Here is a 22,041-nt window from a genome sequence, read left to right as displayed (position 1 = left end):
CTGAGGCAAATCAGAAAATTAAAAAAAAAATTGGGTTATTTGAACAGGAACTACAAAGGCAACTGTCACCAAGAGAATACAAGAGATAAATAAAAGAATCTGAGACATTGAGAAATATATACACTTGTCAAATGAAATGGTAAATCTAAAAATTTTCTGACACAAATGCTGTGGATATTGCTCTATATAAATAAAACACTGATGGCCAGTGACCAGGCAGGAAGTAGGTTGCCAGGCAGGAAGTAGGTGGGACAAGGAGAGAGGAGAATTCTGGAAAGCAGAAGGCTGAGGAGGGAGACACTGCAGCCACCGCCAGGACAAGCAGCATGTAAAGACTCTGGTAAGCCACCAGCCACGTGGCAAGGTATAGATTTATAAAAATGGGTTAATTTAAGATAAAAGAACAGTTAGCAAGAAGCCTGCCACGGCCATACAGTTTATAAGTGATATAAGCGTCTGAGTGATTATTTTATAAGTGGATTGTGGGACTGCGGGGCTTGGGGAACCTGGAGAGAAGCCCTCCAGCAACACACAAAACTTCCTGGAACTCTAGGCCATTATGAAAAGACCAAATCTAAGAAAACTGGAATAAAGGAAGCAGCAGAAACCAAGCTAAAGGACCAGAAAGTATCTTCAACAAAATCACGGAAGAAAATTATCCTAACCTAAAGATAGAGATGCCTGTAAAGGTACAAGGAGTATTCAGAATGTCAATCAATTGGACCAGAAACAAAGTCCCCTCGGCACACGATAATCAAAACACTAAATGTACAGAACAAAGAAAGAAGATTAAAAGTGGCAAGTAACGCCAGGCGGTGGTGGCGCACGCCTTTAATCCCAGCACTCGGGAGGCAGAGGCAGGCGATTCTCTGTGAGTTCGAGGCCAGCCTTGGCTACCAAGTGAGTTCCAGGAAATGCACAAAGCTACACGGAGAAACCCTGTCTCGAAAAACCAAAAAAAAAAAAAAAAGTGGCAAGTAACATGTAAAGGCAGACCTATTAGAATTACCTAAATTCTCAATGGAGACTGTAAAAGCCAGAAAGTCCTAGACAGATGTGCTAAAGACCCTAAGATACCACAGGTGGCAACCCATACTACTCTACTCCAGTCTCTAGTTCCTGGCTATCCAAGCACTGTTGAGTATGGTCTCCCACTCTTGGAGGGGCCTCAAGTGACATCAGACATTGGCTGTCCACTCACACAAGTTCTGAGCCTCCAGGCACAATTGTCCCAGCACATGCAGACAGGACAGATTCTAAGTCAAAGGTTTGGGGCTGGGTTGGTGTCCATGTTCCTCTCTCAGTAGTCTACAGAATACTTTCTTTCACCAAAGACATTAGGACATGGGGTGAAGGTTCCATGCAAGCATAAGCTTCACCTCTCCGTGTTTAACAAGCCCAGTGGATGTTGTCCTCTTCAAGGGAGACACACTGTCACTGTACAGAGAGCAACCCTCAGTCTTAGCATCAGCCTGGGGTGTTTGAGCATATCCAGGGGACCCCCTCAGCCAACAATTGAAGCAAATTCAGTTCAGTCCCACTTCTGGGAGCCTTGACCTGCTACAAGACATGGCCAGTTCAGACTCCATATCCCCCATTACCAGGGTTTCTCAGGAGGATCACCCTCATAGAGATTCTTAAGGGAAAAAATAGCCAGCAGAATTGAAAACACAATAGGATGTATCACTGACAAACAAATGACACAAAAGAGTGAGTTCAAAACCTGCCTGTTTGAAAATGCACAACTTGCCGGGCAGTGGTGGCGCACGCCTTGAATCCCAGCACTCGGGAGGCAGAGCCAGGCGGATCTCTGTGAGTTCGAGGCCAGCCTGGGCTACCAAGTGAGCTCCAGGAAAGGCGCAAAGCTACGCAGAGAAACCCCGTCTCGAAAAACCAAAAAAAAAGAAAATGCACAACTTGAATAGAGAGATAAATGAAGTGAGGAAAGCTGTCTTTTGGATGATACTAAAAGATCAAATATCCAGAATATTGCAACTTGAAAATGAAAGTAAAAATAACAGAAAACTTCCCACAACTGAAAATGGATACAAGTATCCAGTTACAGAAAGTGCAAAAGTTACCATTCAGACTATGCCAAGACACCTTCTGGCCCAACTCTCAAAGGTAAAACATAAAAGGTTCTCTGGGCCCCATGATAAAAGGAACAACCAATAAGAATGTCTCAACTTGACAACAACACATTTCTCAGCAATAACTTTATAGAGAGGAGTGGATAGCATTAGATTTTCACAGCTTTAAAGAAATTGTATCAAAACTTGGCAAAACAAGGCAGGACAGTCCTTCAAAATTCCTGCTTCATAAAAATATCTGCCAGACATTCTGCAGGACACACATTGAATTTTGCCAACATTAGGTGCGACAGTCCATCACAATTCCTGCTTTACTGAAATTCTACCAGAAATTCTAGGCACGTAGACAAAAGATTGGATGCCCCAACGTTACAGATGAATCTTGAGTGACTGTCCAGGCAGCCAGTTTCTCTGTCGTTTCTACAGTTTTAGAAGTGGTTTTACTGTATGTACTTCCTGCTTCTTCATATAATATCCTATCATTCTGGGGGTCTTTGATGGAGTTGAAGATTATATAGTCATAGTTATAGATTTCCTTAGTTATGATATAAAGTAAATTAGGTACAAAACTTTGGACTCATGAACATAGGATTAATAATGGAGTATTTTCTCTGAATTTGCCAAATACAAATGGACTGGATATTGTAAATGTAATTCTTACTTGATAACTGTTCTTATTATATATAGTATAACTATGTTAAAGTTAAAACCCCTTCTTTTGATTTAGACAAAAAGGGGGAAATGTTGTAAAATATTATAACTATGTAAAGGTGTGCTACATTAGTTTGTGCTACAGAATATTACTTTAACTGTGTATAGGTGAGTTTCTTTGGTTTTTGCTGCCTTTGTTAACGATTTAAAGATGTGTTACCTTTGTTTATTCTGCATTTCTTTAATTATGTAAAGATGTGCTACATTTGTTTCACCTTGCCTGCCTAAGGCACCTGATTGATATAATAAAAATCAGGATGGCCAATAGCTAGGCATGAGAGAGATAGGCAGAGCTGGCAGCAGAGAGAATACATGGGAGGAGAAATGAAGGCTTGAGAGAAGAGAGAAGAAGAGAATGGGGGAGAAAGAGAGCAACACACCCAGGGCCAGAAAGCAAGCAACTGTCAGCCAGACATGGAGACAGAATGAAATTAAGATATACAGAGTGGAAAAAGGAAGAAGCCCCAAGGCAAACATAGACAAAGAAATACAGATTAAACTAAGAACCAAGCTAAGGCCCAGCATTCAAAACTAATAATAAATCTCTGTGTCATGATTTTGGAGCTGGATGTTGGCCCAAGAGAAAGCCTGGAACAACCTTCAGTCTGGAGGCTGGGGCTCAGGAGCCAGGCATGAGAACCTACCCCTCTCCCAACACCTTTGGCCATCCCCCAGCCTCATGATGGTGACTTATCACCTAGACCTAGGAAAGTATTCCCCAAACCATGTGCTAGCCCTGTCAGTGGTCAGACATAGCAGAGGATGCAACAGGAGGGTTTAAGTGTAATATAAATTATGGTGATATTTTATTTGTACTGAAATGTGATTTTATTCGTATGTTAATAAGTAAAGTTGCCTGGGGGTCAGAGTTAATAGCAAGCCATAGCAGAAGTCTGGCAGTGGTACAACACACCCTTAATCCCGATCACATGACAAGCAGATCTCTGTGTGTTCAAGGATACAGCCAGCGTGGAGGCACATGCCTTTAATCTCAATACCAACCATAGAAGACCTGGAGGTCTGTATAGATGGGCAGTGATGAGGAGGTCATGTGGTTGGGTTTACAACCAATGAGAAGGCAGAACAGAAAGTCTATATAAAGACAGATAGATACACAGGAAGTAGCGCACTTGCTGAGGAGGATTGCTGCAGCAGTGAAGGGTAAGGTTTTTAGTGCTTAGCTATTACTCTGACCTCTTGGGCTTTCATCTCTGCATTGGCTCTGTTTCTTATTTAACAAGATGGTTACATCTACAATAAACTGTATTGGTTGTATCTGTTGTGGCTTAGCTTTGTATTCAAATAGCAAACAAAAAAGGAACTAAACTTGAAACTTCTTTGTTATCATAAAAATAATGCAACAAAATTAAAATATTTATTGCCATGCTAAAAGAGAGGGGGGGAGAATGAAAGTGAGAGAAAGACATTCTCAGATCAGCAAAAGCTGAAAGAATAAATTTCTACAAGATATATTCTACAAGAAACATGAAGGGTAACCTCACTAGCCACACTGGCCAGAGAAGCATGTAGGCTAACTGCAGATCTTCACCACTCTCTCCTTTCTCCAAATCCAATGACCCAAACTCACACCCAGTTCTGTAGCACAGCACCTGCTGAGGCCTCCCCTTCCTCTCTGCTCCCATCTCCAGCGGACCATGCAGATCTACCCCTCCAATCATCCTCTCCAATCATGCCCTTGTCTCAGGCCATAACTCCAGGAGGCATTTCCTGGACCTGCCAGCTCAGCCTGCCAGAGAAGCAAGGAGGCCAGTGAGCAGGTAGACAAGCTTCAAATCTTCACTCTCCCTCCTCTCCTCCAATCCAGGTCTCCAGTCTCATGTCCAGCTCTATAACAGTCACTTGTTGTGGCCTCTCCTCACTCTCTGCCCCAATTCTCAGGGGACAACGTAGATTCTGGTGAGTCCTCTGTTTTCCTACCTCCTGGAGATAACCTAACCACCCCCCAAACCTCTGCCTCTAGCTCATCCCCAATTCTAAGTGTCAGCTCCCAATTCCAAGAGGGACATTCTTGTCAGAAACCCTAGTCACCATTTCTAGCAGGATCCCAAAACAATTCCCTACCTGGCAATACCCATCTACCACATCCTTCTAAGAACCACAGAAGACAACAAAACATACACCCCCTCAAAGACAAGATAATAGCATCTAGAAGCTGAATCATCCCGAACCCAGATGCCACTGAAAAAACACACTCAGTAGCAACCAAAACAAGATGTCTCCACTAGAGCCCAGAACTCTACTATAGTTGGCCCTAACAAATGCACCATATATGAAACACAAGACAAGAATCTTCAAATAGCCTTTTTGAATAGGATAGAAGTGCTTAAAGAGGAAATGAATTAACATCTTAAAGAAATCTATAACACAGAAACAAGCAGTGGAAGGAAATGAATCAAAAGTGGAAATAGAATCCATAAAGAAAACTCAAACTCAAGGGAACCTGGAAATGATATTTTTAGGAACTCAGTAAGAACTGCAGAGGCAATCCTCTCAAACAGAATACATATGATGAGAGAAAGGAAATCTCAGACATTGAAGGCAAGACAGAAGTAATGGATACCTTGTCCAAAGAAAATGTTAAATCTAAAAAAAACTGGGCACAAAACTTCAACCTGAAGAGCTAACCACAACTAGGAAAGCAAAGGAATAAATAATCCTAGACAAACAAATCAGAAGTAGGGAAACACACACACACACACACACACAGTGATATTTTATTTGTGCTGAAATGTGATTTCATTTGTATGTTAATAAATAAAAGTGCTTGGAGGACAGAACTAATAGCAAGCCATAGCAGAAGTCTGGCAGTGGTAGCACACGCCCTTAATCCTGATCACATGATAGGCAGATCTCTGTGTGTTCAAGGACATAGTCAGCATGGAGACACATGCCTTTAATCTCAATATCAACCATAGAAGACCGAGAGGTCTGTATAGACAGGCAGTGACAAGGAGGTTATGTGGTTGGGTTTACAACCAATGAGAAGGCAGAACAGAAAGTCAATAAAAAGACAGATACACAGGAAGTAGGTCTCTTTCTGAGGGGAAGGACAGCAGCGGCAACAAAGGGTAAGAAGGCAGTTTTAAGTCTAGCTCTTAGCTACTGCTCTGACCTCTTGGGCTTTTAACTCTGCATTTGGCTCTGTGTTCCTTATTTAATAAGACCATTACATCTACACACACACACACACACACACACACAAAGAGCATTCTGAAGTTGTTCGTCAGGCATAGAGATGCCAAAAAAATATATAGGCTATTATTGTCTTTGCCCTTGGGTGCTCACCAGAACTTGATATTAAGATGCTATTATGGAAATTACAACACATCTTAGTTGCAGGACATGAAGAAATCAAGTTGGTACTAACCAGGAAGCTTCCTTCTTGCTATCTCTGGATATTTCTGTACTGCATTATCAAGATCTCTCTAAACTTTGAAATTTTTCAAACTGTGGGCCATATAAGTATAAAGGACATTTTAATTTATCTTTATGTTGCCAGAACTAGATACAAAACAGATGCCAAATATCCTTTGTTTCTAAAAACCTCAGCCTTTATCACTACCAACTAGCATATGTCAATAGACTTGTACTAACACTCTAATGACTTAATTTCAGTAAGTCCAAACAGAAACCCTTTCCATAACAATGCTAAGTTTGGCAAAATTTCAAAGAATATGAGTGATTTTCAGGCACAACCAAAACATTTTTTATTTTTTACAATCCAAATACAAAGATGCAATACAACTAGTTCTGGAACATTTACACACCTTTTTGTCTAGCAAACAAACAGAACAATGTTTTCAAAGGGACATGTACAGCAATAATAGAGAACTACTTGTCAGTCAAGGGTTGGTGTCAGCATTTCTTGTCTTTCTATGTATCTATCCAAGCTCTCCATCTTTGATTCATCTTCTTTGTTATGCTGAGCATACTCAATCTCTTTTTCTGGGTTTGGAATTGATTTCCCTTTTGAAAGCAAGAAACATTCAGCATTCAAAACCTGCTCAGCAGTCATTGAACTTCTGAAATATATCAAGCTACAGAGGAGGGATTTGACATTATCATCCTGCAAGGAAAGAGAAACATTTTTTAAAAGAATCCAAAACAAAACTAAGGGTAAAAAAAACAAATCTGTAATGATAAAAGATTCAATTTTTAAAAACCACTTTTCGTTACTGATATAGGCTAACATTAGTTTTTTATTTGGATTTTTATTGATTCTTTCCTAGCTCAGCTACATTTCATTGGAAAGAGATATCTACAGTAATAAATTTATTTACTGGGGAAATACCATCTCTATTTGCAAATGGTACAGAGCTATGTTAAAGCATTAAGAAATCCACTAAAATTATTAGAACTAATAGTTAAGAATAATTAAAATAGTTTCAAAGCATATACTTTGAAGACTACAAGATACAGTTGCAGGAAATCAAAGGTCTAGATAAATGAGAAAACATCCAACGTTTAATGGCTCAGAGGTTAAGAGCACTGACTGCTCTTCCAAAGGTCCTGAGTTCAATTCCCAGCAACCACATGGTGGCTCACAACCATCTGTAATGAGATCTGGCGCCCTCTTCTGTGTACATAATAAATAAATAAATCTGATAAATAAACACTGATAAGGGGCCAAAGCTTGAAAACAATCCTTATTGGATAATCAACTTCTTTGTAGACATTGACAAACTATCTCTGAATTTTACGAATCATAATAATAATCCTGACCCTCTTTAAAAAGAACAAAGTGTAACAATTCACATTTCCCAATTTCAAATCTCTATAGCAGTAATCAAGATAACATGATACCAGCAAAGGAACAGACACAAGCAGTCAGTCCTTGACTCCTGATGGTAGGACTTGTATTTTAGCAATACGTAGTATAACACTCTCATGGATGCTGGACATCCTCAGTGATCTGCACTCTAAATCAGTATGTGATCACTAAATCAGCTTGATCAAGATAATCAAACAATGTTCTGCAGTGCACTGTATACTAAGCTGTAAATTCTGCAGGTAATGTGGACCATATGCATTTTAAACTTACAATGGGTTTATAAGGACATAATCCTATCATAATTGAGGAGCATCTTTAAGACAGTGGCAGAAAATTCAGCATCTAGAAAGAAACCCACACAACAATCTACTGGTTTTGACAAGAATGACATGACCATTTAATGATTACAAAACAGTCTTTTCCACAAATGGTGCTGGGATAGATAGGCACAGGCAGAAGACTGAAACTGGAATATTACCTCTTAAAATAGACAACAATTTAATTCAAAATAGATCAAAGATCTAAATATAAAACCTTAAATTATATAAATGTAAGAAGAAAATATAGAGGTAAATCTTTACAATTTTATACTTGGCAAAGAACTCTTGAAAATAATCCCCAAAGTACAAGCAACAATAGAGAAAGTTGTACTTCATGAAAATTACAAACTCTTATGCTTCAAATGACACTATCAAGAAAATAAGAATACCACTCACAGGATGAGTTAAAATATTTGCAAACCACGTGCCCAACAAGTTATTTATTTCTAGAATACATAAGCAACCATTAATTTTTAAAAATCAAAGGGCAACCCAATTTTTAAAATGTAAAAAACAAAGTAAGAGTCTGCATAGGCAATTCTCTGAGGAAGATACCACAAATCTAAATGAAGACTGTGAGATAGTACTCCCATTATGATGGCTAGAATCAAAAAGTCTTATAGCCAGTGTTAATATAGAAAAACTGAAGCTCTCATATACTGCTACTACAAATGTAAAATAACTGCTTTGGAATCTAGGAAGTCTTCAAACTACTAAATAAACAGTTGCTACAAGACCCAGTAATTCTACTACTAGGTATATACCCAAGAGAAATGAAACATGTGCTCAAATGTTTATATATAAATATTTGTATCATTTTCTATAATAACCAAAAGGCATATATAACTCAATGTTCATAAATAGGAAGGTATCAATAAACTGTGGTAAATCTATCACTGGAATATTACTTATCCATGAAAGGGATGAAATACTAATATTAGAACGTGTATGAACCTTAAAAGCATGCTAAGTGAAAGCAAAGCACACTATACCCATTAATTATGATTCCATTAATATGAATGCCTAGAATAGCATAGTGGTTGATTAAGACTAAAGTCAAGAAATGCAGATACTTAGAGGTAGCACATACAATGTAGTGAGTTTATGGTGCTGGTCAGACACATAAGACTATACTAAAAACCATTAAGTTATACTCAGTGGATAAACTGTAAGGTTTGTTATCTCTTTTTAAAGCCATTTTTAAGTTTTTTAAAGTTTTAGTGGAAGATATGCCATATCTGCCTAAATCTGAAGACGCATCAAAAATTTAAGAAGATTTTTTGCCAACTATGAACGAACCATGATAAAAAAGACTTCAACTGAAAAATACCTCCTGAACCTTTCCTTTCTTAAATTGCTTCTTGGCATGTATTTGCTCACAGCAATGAAAAAGAGTAAAAAAGAAAATCAGTCCTGAAATCAGGAGCAATGCTGTGATAAACCTGACCCTGTGGTTCCTGGGTCTCTGGAACTGGTTCACAGGAAGGATGTGGAAGAGTTTAGAACTTGGTGTTTAAATCCCCTCGAGTGCTGAAAGCAGAGCATGCTGGGCTTCTAGTGGAGTTAAGAAGATAAGGAAAAGGAAATTGGACAGTGGCAGCTGGTCCGTGAGGTTTCAGAGGGGAACAGGATTCTTACTGTGAAGTGGGCTAGATGCCTGTGGTGGTTTGAAAGGAAATGGCCCCCAATAAGGAGTGGCACTATTAGAAGGTGTGGCTTTGTTAGAGTAGGTGTAGCCTTGTTAGAGGAAGTGTGTCACTGGGGGGAAGGCATGGAGGTCTCCTTTGCTCAAGCTATATCCAGTGTGGACACAGCTGCTTTTGCTGCCTGCGGATCAACATGTAGAATTCTCAGCTCCTTCTCCAGTACCATGTCTGGCTTCATGCCACCCACCATGATGACAATGAACTAAAGCTCTGGAACTGTAGGCCAGCCCCAATTAAATGGTTTCCTTTATAAGAATTGTCATGGTCACCGTGTCTCTTCACAGCAATAGAAACCCTAAGACAATGCCATCTATGTGACAGTCTAATAATAATAATAATCTGATACTTTCTGCCCATATCCTGAGAACCTGAGTGCAAGGAGAGTCCGAAATACAGGAGTGATGCACTAATGTATTTGGTGGAGGAAATCTCAAGAGAGAAGAGCATTCAAGCTGTGTGGAATGGCTACTGGTAACTTTTTTCATCCAGATCTACAATGCAAGAGAGCAAAAAAGCAAAGCAGAAAGATACCAAAAAAACAATTGTAGTTAGTCAAGAAAAAGAGCCTTGGCAAGATTACATTCACTTCCTGCTCCAATCTTGGTAGCCCTAGTAACTAGTTCAATTCCTGGTACCAGACAAGTGCTCAAAATAAGTTGGCTGAAAACATATATGGATGACAAAGCCCTATCAATGACATATATGAATTTCAAAGAAAAGATATAATTAGGCACTTACAAAAAAAGAGTAAAACACTCATTTCAAAACAAAATATCCTTGAAATATATAATAAGCACTATATTTTCTTATTATATAAATGATTTGTTAATTATCTGGCAGTAGCATAAGTAGGGTACTTAAATTTTCTTCAACACCTCATTACTAATGTTAATTTAAATTTTTGTAAAAATTGAGAACACTTTCAATCAAATACTTATAAATTTATATTATTACACATTTTAAATGAGTAAATAGCCAATGGAAACCTACCAAATGAAATTGATCCACTTTTGGGACTCCATCTTCATTTGTCTCAAACTCCTGACTTTGAACAGAAAGCTACAAAAGAACACAAAAGTAAGTAGACTCTAGAAGTATCTAAATCAGTGATTCTTAACCAAGGTTGAATATTAGATATTCTGCATATCAGATATTTACATTACAATTCCTAACAGTAGCAAATTTACAGTTATAAAGTAGCAACAAAATAATTTTATGGTTGGGGTTACCACAACATGAGGAAACCGTATTAAAGGGTCACAGCCTTAGGGAGGTTTAATTAGTGTTAAATACTAATCCTAGAGAGTCTACGCTGGATCACTTTCATATATAATCAACCAATAGCCCATTGCATATACCTTGGGATAACCAGGAATAAAATCCAACACTTTGTAGATTATAACATCATACCACAATGTCTAAAAACTAGATGCCACTAGATTCTGGTGAATAGAGAAAAGTTCATAAAAAAGCATATTTCTCATGTGGGATAAAAACACTTAGTAAAATTACTTGCAAAAATAACCAAATAGCTCCTGAGGCACCTACAATGTTGATTAGTTGATAGACATACCATAAATAAACACTGTAATACTTCCTTGCTTTCTAAGAAAATGTTCTAGGAGCTAGATGGGATCTATTCCCAGGACCCATATAGTGGTTCACACTCTAACTACAGTTCCAGCAAGCAGTGCCCTCTTCTGACTTCTACAGGACCACACACACACGGTGCATATCATACATGCAGGCAAAATACTCACTTGAAACAAAATGAGTAAGACTACTTTTTTTTTTTAACTTTTATCGGTTCTTTGTGGGTTTCACACCATGCGTTCCAATCCCATTTATCTCCCTGCCCCCTTGCATCTGCCCCCTGCCCTTGTAAACTCTCCCCAAAACAAAACCAAATTTAAAAGAAAAAACAAAAACAAAACAAAGATACAAAACAAAAAGAAAAAAAGAAAAGCAGAATCTTGTGGAAGCTGTAGTGGGGCCCATTGAGACACACAGTTTACCATTTAGTCCATTCATCTTTACTTGTAAGTTTTCATTGCACCACGTCTTTGGTCTGGCTGGAGCCCTCTGGTTTCTCCCACACCACCAATAATTTGCTCTCACTGGGGTTCCTCCCAGACATCCTGTCATTGTCCTGTGTCATGGAGATCCTGCTGTTTTGGATCTGTAGGTTGATCCCCTTCACATGCTCCAACAGTTCACAGATGGGGTGGATGTTGGGGTGGCCAACATCTACCCCATCTGGTTCTGGGCCTGGGTGGTAGTTGGGTTGGTCAGCTCTCTAGTTTTTACTCATCATCACTACCCTTTTTAATTTCTTGAGAGATCTAAAATAAATAAATTAATGATACACATTAAGGCCTTGGTGGGGAAAAAAAAAAAAAGAGCAAACTAAACCCAAAGTCAGTAATGTAAAGAAATAAAATCAAGCTAGGTGTGATGGTATTGCACACCTTTAATACCAGTACCTAGGAGGCAGAGGTAGGTGGAGCTCTGTGAGTTCTGGCCAGTATGGTCTAAATAGCAAGTTCCAGGCCAGACATGGCTACAAAGTGAGACCCTATCTCAAAAAAAAAAAGAAAGAGAGAGAGAGAGAGAGAGAGAGAGAGAGAGAGAAAGAAAGAAAGAAAGAAAGAAAGAAAGAAAGAAAGAAAGAAAGAAAAAGAAAGAGAGAGGAATAAGATCAAGTCTAAATGGAAACAAACAAAAAGCAATATAAATAATCAATGAAACAAAGAATTGGTTCTTTAAAACAATAAGTAAAAAAAAAAAACCCTCAACCAAACTAAAAGATAGAGAAGACCCAAATTAAGAAAATCAGAGATAAAAAGGGAACCATTACTAAAATTACTAATGAAATTCTTTAAAAATCATTAGACCATAATTTATGAACTTAAATTTCACCAAGTTGGAAAATCTCAAAGAAATCAATTTCTAGACACAAATTACCTACCAAAATTAAACCAAGATGACATAAATAATTTAAGCAGAACTATGATAACAAGAGTGAAGCCATAAAAAAAAAAAAAAAAAAAAAAAAAAAAAAAAAAACCCTCAGAACTCAAAGGGTCCAAACCCAGATGCATTCAGCACTGAAATCTACTTGTACACTTGGTTGTTGCCCACGGACAGAAGCACTTCTGGAGGACCTTCAAAAGGCTGATATCAATGCTTCTCAAACTATTCCATTAAAAATAAATGGAAGAGGTGATACACATTCTATTCATGAAGCTAGGATTAGCTGTACCCAAACCAAACAAGGCCACAACAACAAAAAAGAAAATTACACACCTAAAGAACATACATGCAAAAGTTAACGAAATATTTGCAAACCAAATTCAAGAATACATCAAGATCATTCACCATAGCTTTATTCCAGACATGCTAGCATGGTTCATCACTTTCAAATCAATAAATGTAATAAAAAGACTTAGACAGAAAACATATGATCATCTCAATGAATGCAGAAAAGGCTTCTGACAAAAACCCAACATTCTTTCAGGATAAAAGCCCTAAAGAGACTAAGAAGTAATATATGCCAACACAATTAAAGTGATATATGATAAGCCGATATTCAATATCATACTGAGGAAAAACGAAATGCATTTCCACTAAAATCAGAACAACACCAAGTATCCACTTCACCCACTCTTATTCAATACGGTGCTTAAGTCTTAGCAAGAGCACTATAAACAAAAGGGATACAAGTTGGAAAGGAAAAATACAAAGTGTATTTGCAGGCGATATGATTCTATACATACTAAAGAGACTCCAAATAATCCCCTAGAAAATTCTTAGATGTGATAAACACTGTCAACTAAGAGGCAGGATTTAAAAATTAACATGTAAGCCCAGTGGTGGTGACACACACCTGTAATCCCAGCACTCAAGAAGCAGAGGCAGACAGATCTCTGTGAGTTCGAGATCAGCCTGGTTTACAGAGAAAATTCCAGGACAGCCAGAGCTGTTACACAGAGAAACACTGTCTTGAAAAACAAACAAACAAACAAACATATAAACCCCTATATGCCTTTCATTCATATGTGTGTATGTATGTGTGAATAACAAGATAAGAAATAAGTCAAAAGATACAAATTTCATTCATAATTGAAAAAAAATCCTCTTTGGAGTAAACTGAACCAAAGAAGTAAATGAACTGTATAAAAATGTTAACTCTACAGAACACTCCCACACCTAAGGTTCAGTTAATATTGCAGAAGAGGGGCAATACAGCCTTGCCCAGCTATGACACCCTGAAGGTGCAATAGTGACACACACACACACACACACACATACACACACACACACACACACACACAAACAGCTCTCTAATTGAATTTAAGACCCACTCAACAAGGAACCATGCTTAGTATTGGAAACCTAGCTAACGACTCAGTGCTAGTACAGTCGCAACTGTTGGGAGAATCTACAGCTACTACTTAACTAGACCAGCATAATCCCCAACAACAACAATCTATACATATTTGTCCTTATACACACAGATAAGGTAGTCTTCACCCTCATCAAAAACAACTTCTGTTTGTAACAGATGGAGATCATTACAGAAAACCAGTGAATCAAAATGTAGAGTTGTAGAGCCCAATCCCAACAAATACATCTATCTACAAAACACTCCCATACCCAAGGCTCAGTTAATATTGCAAAAGAGGGGGCAAAAAGATCTAAGAGCCAAAGGATCAGAGAGTTTGCTGAGAGACTGTGTCTCTAGTAATGTCAGAAGCTACATCCAAAAAGTCTCACCAACATGACGACCCAAACATAAGCTGAACAAGGATAACACTAATGGGCGTGCCAAAGTAGGTAGGGAAAGTCCACAAGGCCTCTACCCTAAACAAAGAACTATAGGCAACTGAGGAAAGCTGTGAATAGGAGAGATGGTCTTCCCCAGGGAAAAGTACACCAAACTGGTTATCCAGTGCAAATGGCCAACCCTGAAAACACACATTTATAAGTAGCATTATATGGACTGAACAGGTTATATTTAAGAGAATATGTGTATACATGAATATACATATCTGCATGCAATAAGTAGTGAAGAAAGGAAGCCATGGATTTGAAGGAGAGTGTGAAGGGATAAGTGGGAGGGTTTGTAGAGTGGAAAGGGAATAGAGACATGCTGGAATTATAATCTCAAAAATAAAATAAGTAAGAATTTTAAAAAAGAAAATGTCATGTGCCAATTTTTGTTGGAAATCAGCTTTATAAAAAGTCTGTAGCTGGTTGTTGGTGGTACACGCCTTTAATCCCAGCACTCGGGAGGCAGAGGCAGGAGGTTCTCTGTGAGTTTGAGGCTAGCCTGGTCTACAGAGGGAGTTCCAGGACAAAGTTACACAAAGGGAAAGCCTGCATCAAGAAAAAAAAAAAAACCAAGAAGTCTGTAATAACTACATTAAAAATTTATATAAAATCAATTCAAGACAAACATGAAGACCAGAAACAAAAATAGTACAATTTTATAGGACAGAAATGCAGAAAACACTAAGCAGGGTTTGGTTTGGTTTTTAATCTAAAAAAAAAAATTATCATTCTTTATTGGTGAAAACATAAATCTAGGAATGCTCAGTCATACCACAAGGACACATGCTCAACTGTGTTCATAGCAGCATTATTCATAATAACCAGAACCTGGAAACAACCTAGATGCCCGTCAACTGAAGAATAGATAAAGAAAATGTGGTACATATACACAATCGAGTACTACTCAGCAGAGAAAAACAATGACAGCATGAAATTTGCAGGCAAATGGATGGAACTAGGAAATATCATCCTGAGTGAGGTAACCCAGACTCAGAAGGACAAACATGGTATGTACTCAATTATAAGTGGATACTAGATGTAAAGCAAAGGATAACCAGATTGCAATCCACAGCTCTAGGGAAGCTAGCAGGGAGGACCCTAGGAAGGACACATGGATTGCCCAGTGAAGGAGAAATAGATGAGATCTACATGAGCAAACTGGGGGTGAGGGGTGTAATGGAGGGCAAGGAATGGAGGTTAAGAACATAGGGGAATAAGAGGTTCAAGCTGGAACAGGGACAGAGTGGGAGATCAAGAAAAGAGATGCCATGATAAATGAGGACATCATGGGAATAGGGAGAAACAGAGTTCTAGGGAAGTTCCCAGGAATCCAAAGGATGAATCCACCATAGACTACTGGCAATAGTCGAGAGGTGCCACACCAACTCCAGTGTCGTCCGTGTGACATGAACAATTATGTCAATAATATTGGATGGGAGATACGTGTCCCACGGGACTAAGCTCCCTGGAGGTCCCTGGCGGAGTGCCCGCATTATACTTCCTTCTCAGAGATGTGCTTCACAGATCATGAGCTCCCTTGGCTATGGATTCTGTATATAATGTTCTAATTAATCTATGAAGCACAGCCAAAATTAATAAACGCTTGAGTTGTGAACTATGGAGGAAAAGGGGAAGCTGGATACGGATCTTAATCAGATATAGCAGAATGAGCTATTTCTTAAATACCCCAAGCCACTAGATAAAAAAAGTATAAAGGTTCAGGCACTTCTAGGGAATAAACATTCACCCACTAGGAATCCTTTAGGAATCCCAAGTAAAGTGATTTATGGTGGAAAAAAAAAAGTTATCTCATAGGAAACAGATGGTGGGCCCCTCTGTTGAGGAAGTTCAACATGGGAAACTTAAAGACAACAACAAAACCCCTTCCCCTTACAGGCGTAAAAGTACAAGAGTCCATATACCAACAGGTAAAAAGGTTTTATATTAAAAAAAGATATGTGGTAAAAAACTAAAGACTTAGAGAGGGTCTACAGCATCCAAATTGGCTAAGTGGGCCATGGGAACCAAAAAAGTAAAAATGTATAATAAACTAAAAAACTGCTGAGATAAGATAAAAGACACAGCTACAACCACAAGAAGTCTACACAAGTCTAGGGACTGTATTAAGTTTAAAAATCACAGACTGCTCTTTGGGTCATAAGTTCTTGTGGGTAAAGGGATATGTCTAGCGCCGATTAATTGTGTGCTTGCTGTTTTTTAAAGATGATGTAATTAAATTATTGCCAAGTTCTTGTTGTTCCTTGTATGACGCGAGTTTTCTTTTCTGTATATAAAATACTGATTTACAAAAGTAAAATTGCAGCAGATTCAAACCACTTCTGAGTGTGTTGTCTGTCTGTCATTCGCCAAACCCTTGCCTTCCTGACTACCCAAGGCCTGGTTCTCCTACGGTCGTGGTACCCCCAGTGGGCCAGTCCATGACAGAGAGGGTGTCTGAACTGGCCTACTCTGTTTATCAGGGGGCCTAATACCCTAACTGTCATCATAGAGCCCTCATCCAGTGACTGATGGAAGCAGATGCAGAGATACACGGCTGGATGTCAGGCCGAGCTCCAGGAGTCCAATCGATGAGAGAAAGGAGGGATTCTATGAGAAAGGGACATCAAGACCATGATGGGAAAAAGTACAGAGACAACTAGCCAAACTAGCGGAAACACATGAACTGTGGACCAGTAGCTGAGAAGCCACCATGGTACTGGACTAGGCTCTCTGGCTGGGCAAGACAATTGTTTAGCTTGAACTGTTTAGGGGGCCCCCAGGCAGTGGGAATGGGACCTGTCCCTAGTGCATGAGCCAGCATTTTGGAGCCTAGTGCCTATGGTGGGACACTCTGTGTAGCCTTGGTGCAGGGAGGAGGGGCTTGGGCCTGCCTCAACTGAATGTACCAGGCTCTGCTGACTCCCCATGGGAGACCTTGCTTTGGAGGAGGTGGAAATGGGAGGTAGATTGGGAGGGGAACACTGGGGGGCTGAAGGAGGGAGGACAGGGGAATCTGTGGTTGGTATGTAAAATGAATAGAAAAACTCTTAATAATAGTAATAAAATTAAAACAAATAAAGAATAATAAAAAATTATTCTTTAGTGATGAAAACATAAATCTAGGTATGACTGTTCTGCTGTCTATAGTAAGTGACTATATGTATATTCTTCTTTAAGAGTTTAGAAATGGAAAAGTATAAACAAATTTGACTATTTCTTGTAATCTATCATTGCTGCTTGTCATCAACACACCAGAATTTAAGACAAATACAACTGTTATCATCTGGAGTTCTTCATTTATTTTCACTGTACTTCATTTAGATTAGAAATACTCACTGCAGGTTTTTCCCTTTGGGGGAGGGGTGATTTGCCTATGTCTCCATGAATAATGAAATAAAGTATCAGGTTTATGGTTGCAAGGAGGGCAAGAGCATGGAAAGCACAGCAGTGCAGCATCGACAGCAGCTAGAAAGCAGGTCTGAAGAAGAAACAGGAACTCTAACACTGGGCACCAGGCAAGGCAGTGAGAAGAGAAAGGGAGACTGATCTTCAGTAGGGCTTTAAGCACAAAGGAAAAGGAAAGCTATGACAAGCTCCATGGGTACTCCATTTGGCCTTCTGTGAAATACAGATTAAAACAGGAGGTCAGTGACCTGTACAACAGACACTGGGCAAGAGCCTGTGTATTTTCTAAATTGCTCATCAGTGGTGTGGCTGGGTATTTATATTTTCAAGCCACAAAGGCCTTCCTCCATCTCCACTGCCTGAATAAGCAATCACAATGAGAAGTTGGGGACTCAGTAAACTGGTTTGGACTTGACAGACCTGGAACTCAGGTTTATGTGGTAGGAAATGTAATCATGCTGAAAGAAAAGCTGCCCAACCTCTGAGGAGGAGCCAAAGTGGCTTCTAAGACTGAGCAGGAAGGCTGAGGCAGAGAGCACACAGGACCACTCACTGTCTATGCCTTCCCTCTCAGCAGAGACTACTTTGGCCTGACTGTTTCCTACACTCCCAGAGTCCCAGGAACAACTGTAAAGGCCTATCCCCAGCATCTCCCACACCTACACATGCAGGGGGTAGAATGCTTCTGTTGACAGTGGATGTACACTGAGTGAATACACACTCAGCAAGTAGGAGCTAGAGGGTAGTTTCTACATTCAAAGAGTTCCAAATCTAACTGGGAAAAGCTGGCAAGAATTCAGCCTGGCAGTTGTCACCGAAGCCCTGGTAGGAAGGGCAGAGAAGAGCTCAGCTTGGCCATCGGAGAGAAAAATGGCTCACCAGTCAATCTCATAGCAAATAAACTGAAAATGACATGCCTGAGGAAAAGGCAGTGTCTCCATCCTCTACCTCCTCAGCAATGAGGATATAGTTAGACTGTTGTTTTTGTTGTTTTGTCTTCTACTGAATTTGCTTTGTTTTATTCTTTGTTTCTAGTTTTGTTTTTCTAAAAATAGGGTCTGACTGTGTAGCCCAGGCTGGTCTGGAGAGTCTGGCCAGAGTCTCTTGTATCTCCCTCCTAAGTGCTTACAACTTGCATGCACATACACACTCCATTTTTATATAATTTTCTGTACTTAGAGTTGTAAGTATACAACTCTTCAGCAAGCAGGCATGGGCTGATGTGGAACTGAAGTCCCACTCCAGCAATTCACCCTGATAGCAACATCAAAGAGAAATAACACAAAAGCTATGGGGCAAACCTAAGAGGAAATCTGTTACAGTAGGTTAAATAGTGAGATCATGTCACATGCATGAAAACTGATGGGACTTGGAAGATATTATTTGTTTGAAATCTTCTCAAATGAATGGACAAAGTTTCACAGGGTGGTGGAAGAATGTGTATTCTGTAGCTATTAGAATAGTCTATACTTATCTGAATATTTTGTACTTCTATATTTTATCTGATGTAATATTAAATCATTTTCTCTAAAATCAAGAAATAAGGATGTCTACTCACAACACTTTTATTCAATATAATGCTAAATTTGTAGTCAAAGAAAAAAAAGAAATAAAAGGGATACAAAAAAAAAACAGAGAAGTTAAATTATCCATTGGCAGATGATATGACCCCATATTTGAAAGCTCCTAAAGAACTCACTTGAAGACTCCAAGATCTGATCAAAGATTCAGCAAAGTATCAGGTTGAAAAATCACAAAAGAATCATAACATTGCTATACACCAATAAAACATTTACTGAATAAGATATTAGAAAAACAATCCCATTCATACTAGCTTAATACTTAGGTATACATATAACCAAAGATTATTAAGCATGTCTACAGGAGATTTTAAATGCTTTTTAAAAAAAATATTTGGAACACAACCCATTTAAAAACAGACAAAAGATATGAAGACACTTCATCAAGTATATAGAAAACAAATAAAATATGTTCATAATAATTATCCATTATGGAGATAAAAACTTAAACCATGATATGTCTACACTTCTAAGACCATGGTTAAAATAGAAGATAACAATACCAAGTGGTGACAATGATGTAGACAACTGAAACTCATTTATATGAGCAGAGTGAAAAAGGATGCTCACTCTGCAAAGTAGTTTGGCAGTTCTTTATAAAAATTATTCACGCCGGGCGGTGGTGGCGCACGCCTTTAATCCCAGCACTCGGGAGGCAGAGGCAGGCGTATCTTTGTGAGTTCGAGGCCAGCCTGGTCTACAGAGCGAGATCCAGGAAAGGCGCAAAGCTACACAGAGAAACCCTGTCTCAAAAAAGAAAAAAAATTATTCACACAATTATAATCTGACCCATTAGTCTCACTCAGAGATATTCACCCTAAAAAGACAATTTGTTTATAACAAAACCACACACAAAGCTGTTACAAGCAGCTTTACTTGTAATAACCAAAAGCTAGAACCATCCAAATATCCTTTAATGTGAACAAATTAACTTGGTACACTCATACAAAAACTACATTAGACAATATGCATGGGTTTTGAAAGCATTATACTGAAAGAAGATAGTCTCAAAAAGTCATTGTTTATTGTTTATTGTTTGTATGGTTGTGGTAGTTTGAATGAAATTGGTCCCCTTAAACTCACAGAGAGTGGCACTATTAGGAGGTATGGCTTTGTTGGTGTAGGTATGACCTTGGTGGAGGAAGTGTGTCACTGTGGGGGCAGGCTTTGAGGCTTCCTAATACCCAGTGTCTCAGTCCATTTCCTGTTGCCTACAAGATGTAGGACTCTCAGTTACCTCTCTAGTTCTGTGTCTGCCTGCACGCCATAATGCTTCCCACCATGATGATAATGGACTGAACCTCTAAAACTGTAAGTGAGCCACCTCAATTAAATGTTTTCTTTATAAGAGATGCCATGCTCATGGTGTCTCTTCACAGCAGTAAAAACCATAAACAGGATAGTGGCCTTCTTCAATAGACAAAATACAGGTGTTTTTAAAAAGAACAATGTTTATTAAGGGTGGAAGGATTACTCCTACACATGTGTCCAAACTAGGGCCACATGCCAATAATATCTATAAATTAGCGCAAAAATCACAGATTTACTTAAATCATTGTGAGATTCTGTGTGTGGTTTTGTTGCTGTTATTAACGAGACTGATGACAATGTCTTCCACAATGTAAAAAGGATGGACACATTTGAGTCAGAAAGAACTTGGCTACAAAAGGACAACACACATATATTTGAAGGGATTACAACATTGTTCTGGCTTAACAGTGGCAGCAGTTACTACACTGATGAATGATAATTGAATAACTGAAGAAATTAAGAAGGAAATAAAAAATTCCTCCTCCTGAATGAAAATGAAAATGTAACATACAAAATCCACAGACTGATATACACTGAAGGCATTCCTAAGAGGGAAGTCTACAGCACTAAGTATCAACGTCTAAAACTATAAGATCTCTAGTAATCTATGGATGCAGCTGAGGCCTTGGAAAAATAATAACAAATTAAATTAAATCCAAAGAGCAAACAGGAAAACACTAACAAAAATTAGGGCTAAAAATAATGAAATAGAGCCGGGCGTTGGTGGCGCACACCTTTAATCCCAGCACTCGGGAGGCAGAGCCAGGCGGATCTCTGTGAGTTCGAGGCCAGCCTGGGCTACCAAGTGAGCTCCAGGAAAGGCGCAAAGCTACACAGAGAAACCCTGTCTCGAAAAACCAAAAAAAAAAAAAAAAAAAAAAAAAAAAATGAAATAGAAATAAACAAAAAACCAAAAGCAATACAGAGAATCAAAGAAAGGAAGATTTGTTTCTCTAAAAAGCTACATGAAATTGACAAAGCTTTATCCAAATTAACCAAGAGAAGACCCAAACTAATAAAAATAGAAATAAAAAGGGAGACATTGGGCTGGAGAGATGGCTCAGAGGTTAAGAGCACTGACTGCTCTTCCAGAGGTCCTGAGTTCAATCCCCAGCAACCACATGGTGGCTCACAACCATCTATAATGAGATCTGATGCCCTCTTCTGGTGTGCAGACATACATACAAACAGAGCACTTTATACATAATAAATAAATCTTTAAAAAAAAAGGGGGGGGGGAGACATTACAACAGATACAAATGAAATTCAGAAAACCCTAAGAATATACTTTTA

At 38.8% G+C, this 22,041-nt stretch overlaps 1 protein-coding gene across 1 annotated transcript in view; it reads right to left on the bottom strand.

Annotated features, from left to right (window-relative positions):
* Window positions 1-6,504: 6,504 nt before the first annotated feature.
* Stk31 (serine/threonine kinase 31) overlaps window positions 6,505-22,041 on the bottom strand; it is a 78,227-nt gene continuing 62,690 nt past the window's right edge. The window contains 3 exon segments of the mRNA XM_028864228.2: window positions 6,505-6,699; window positions 6,702-6,888; window positions 10,610-10,678. Of these exon segments, the coding sequence (XP_028720061.2) occupies window positions 6,665-6,699; window positions 6,702-6,888; window positions 10,610-10,678 (291 nt within the window). The 3' untranslated portion in view covers window positions 6,505-6,664.

The sequence above is a fragment of the Peromyscus leucopus genome, chromosome 3 (genome assembly GCF_004664715.2).
Source record: "Peromyscus leucopus breed LL Stock chromosome 3, UCI_PerLeu_2.1, whole genome shotgun sequence".
Classification (NCBI taxonomy): Eukaryota; Metazoa; Chordata; class Mammalia; order Rodentia; family Cricetidae; genus Peromyscus; species Peromyscus leucopus.
Note: the sequence above shows the minus strand (reverse complement) of the source record. Positions and strands in the feature narration are given on the sequence as shown.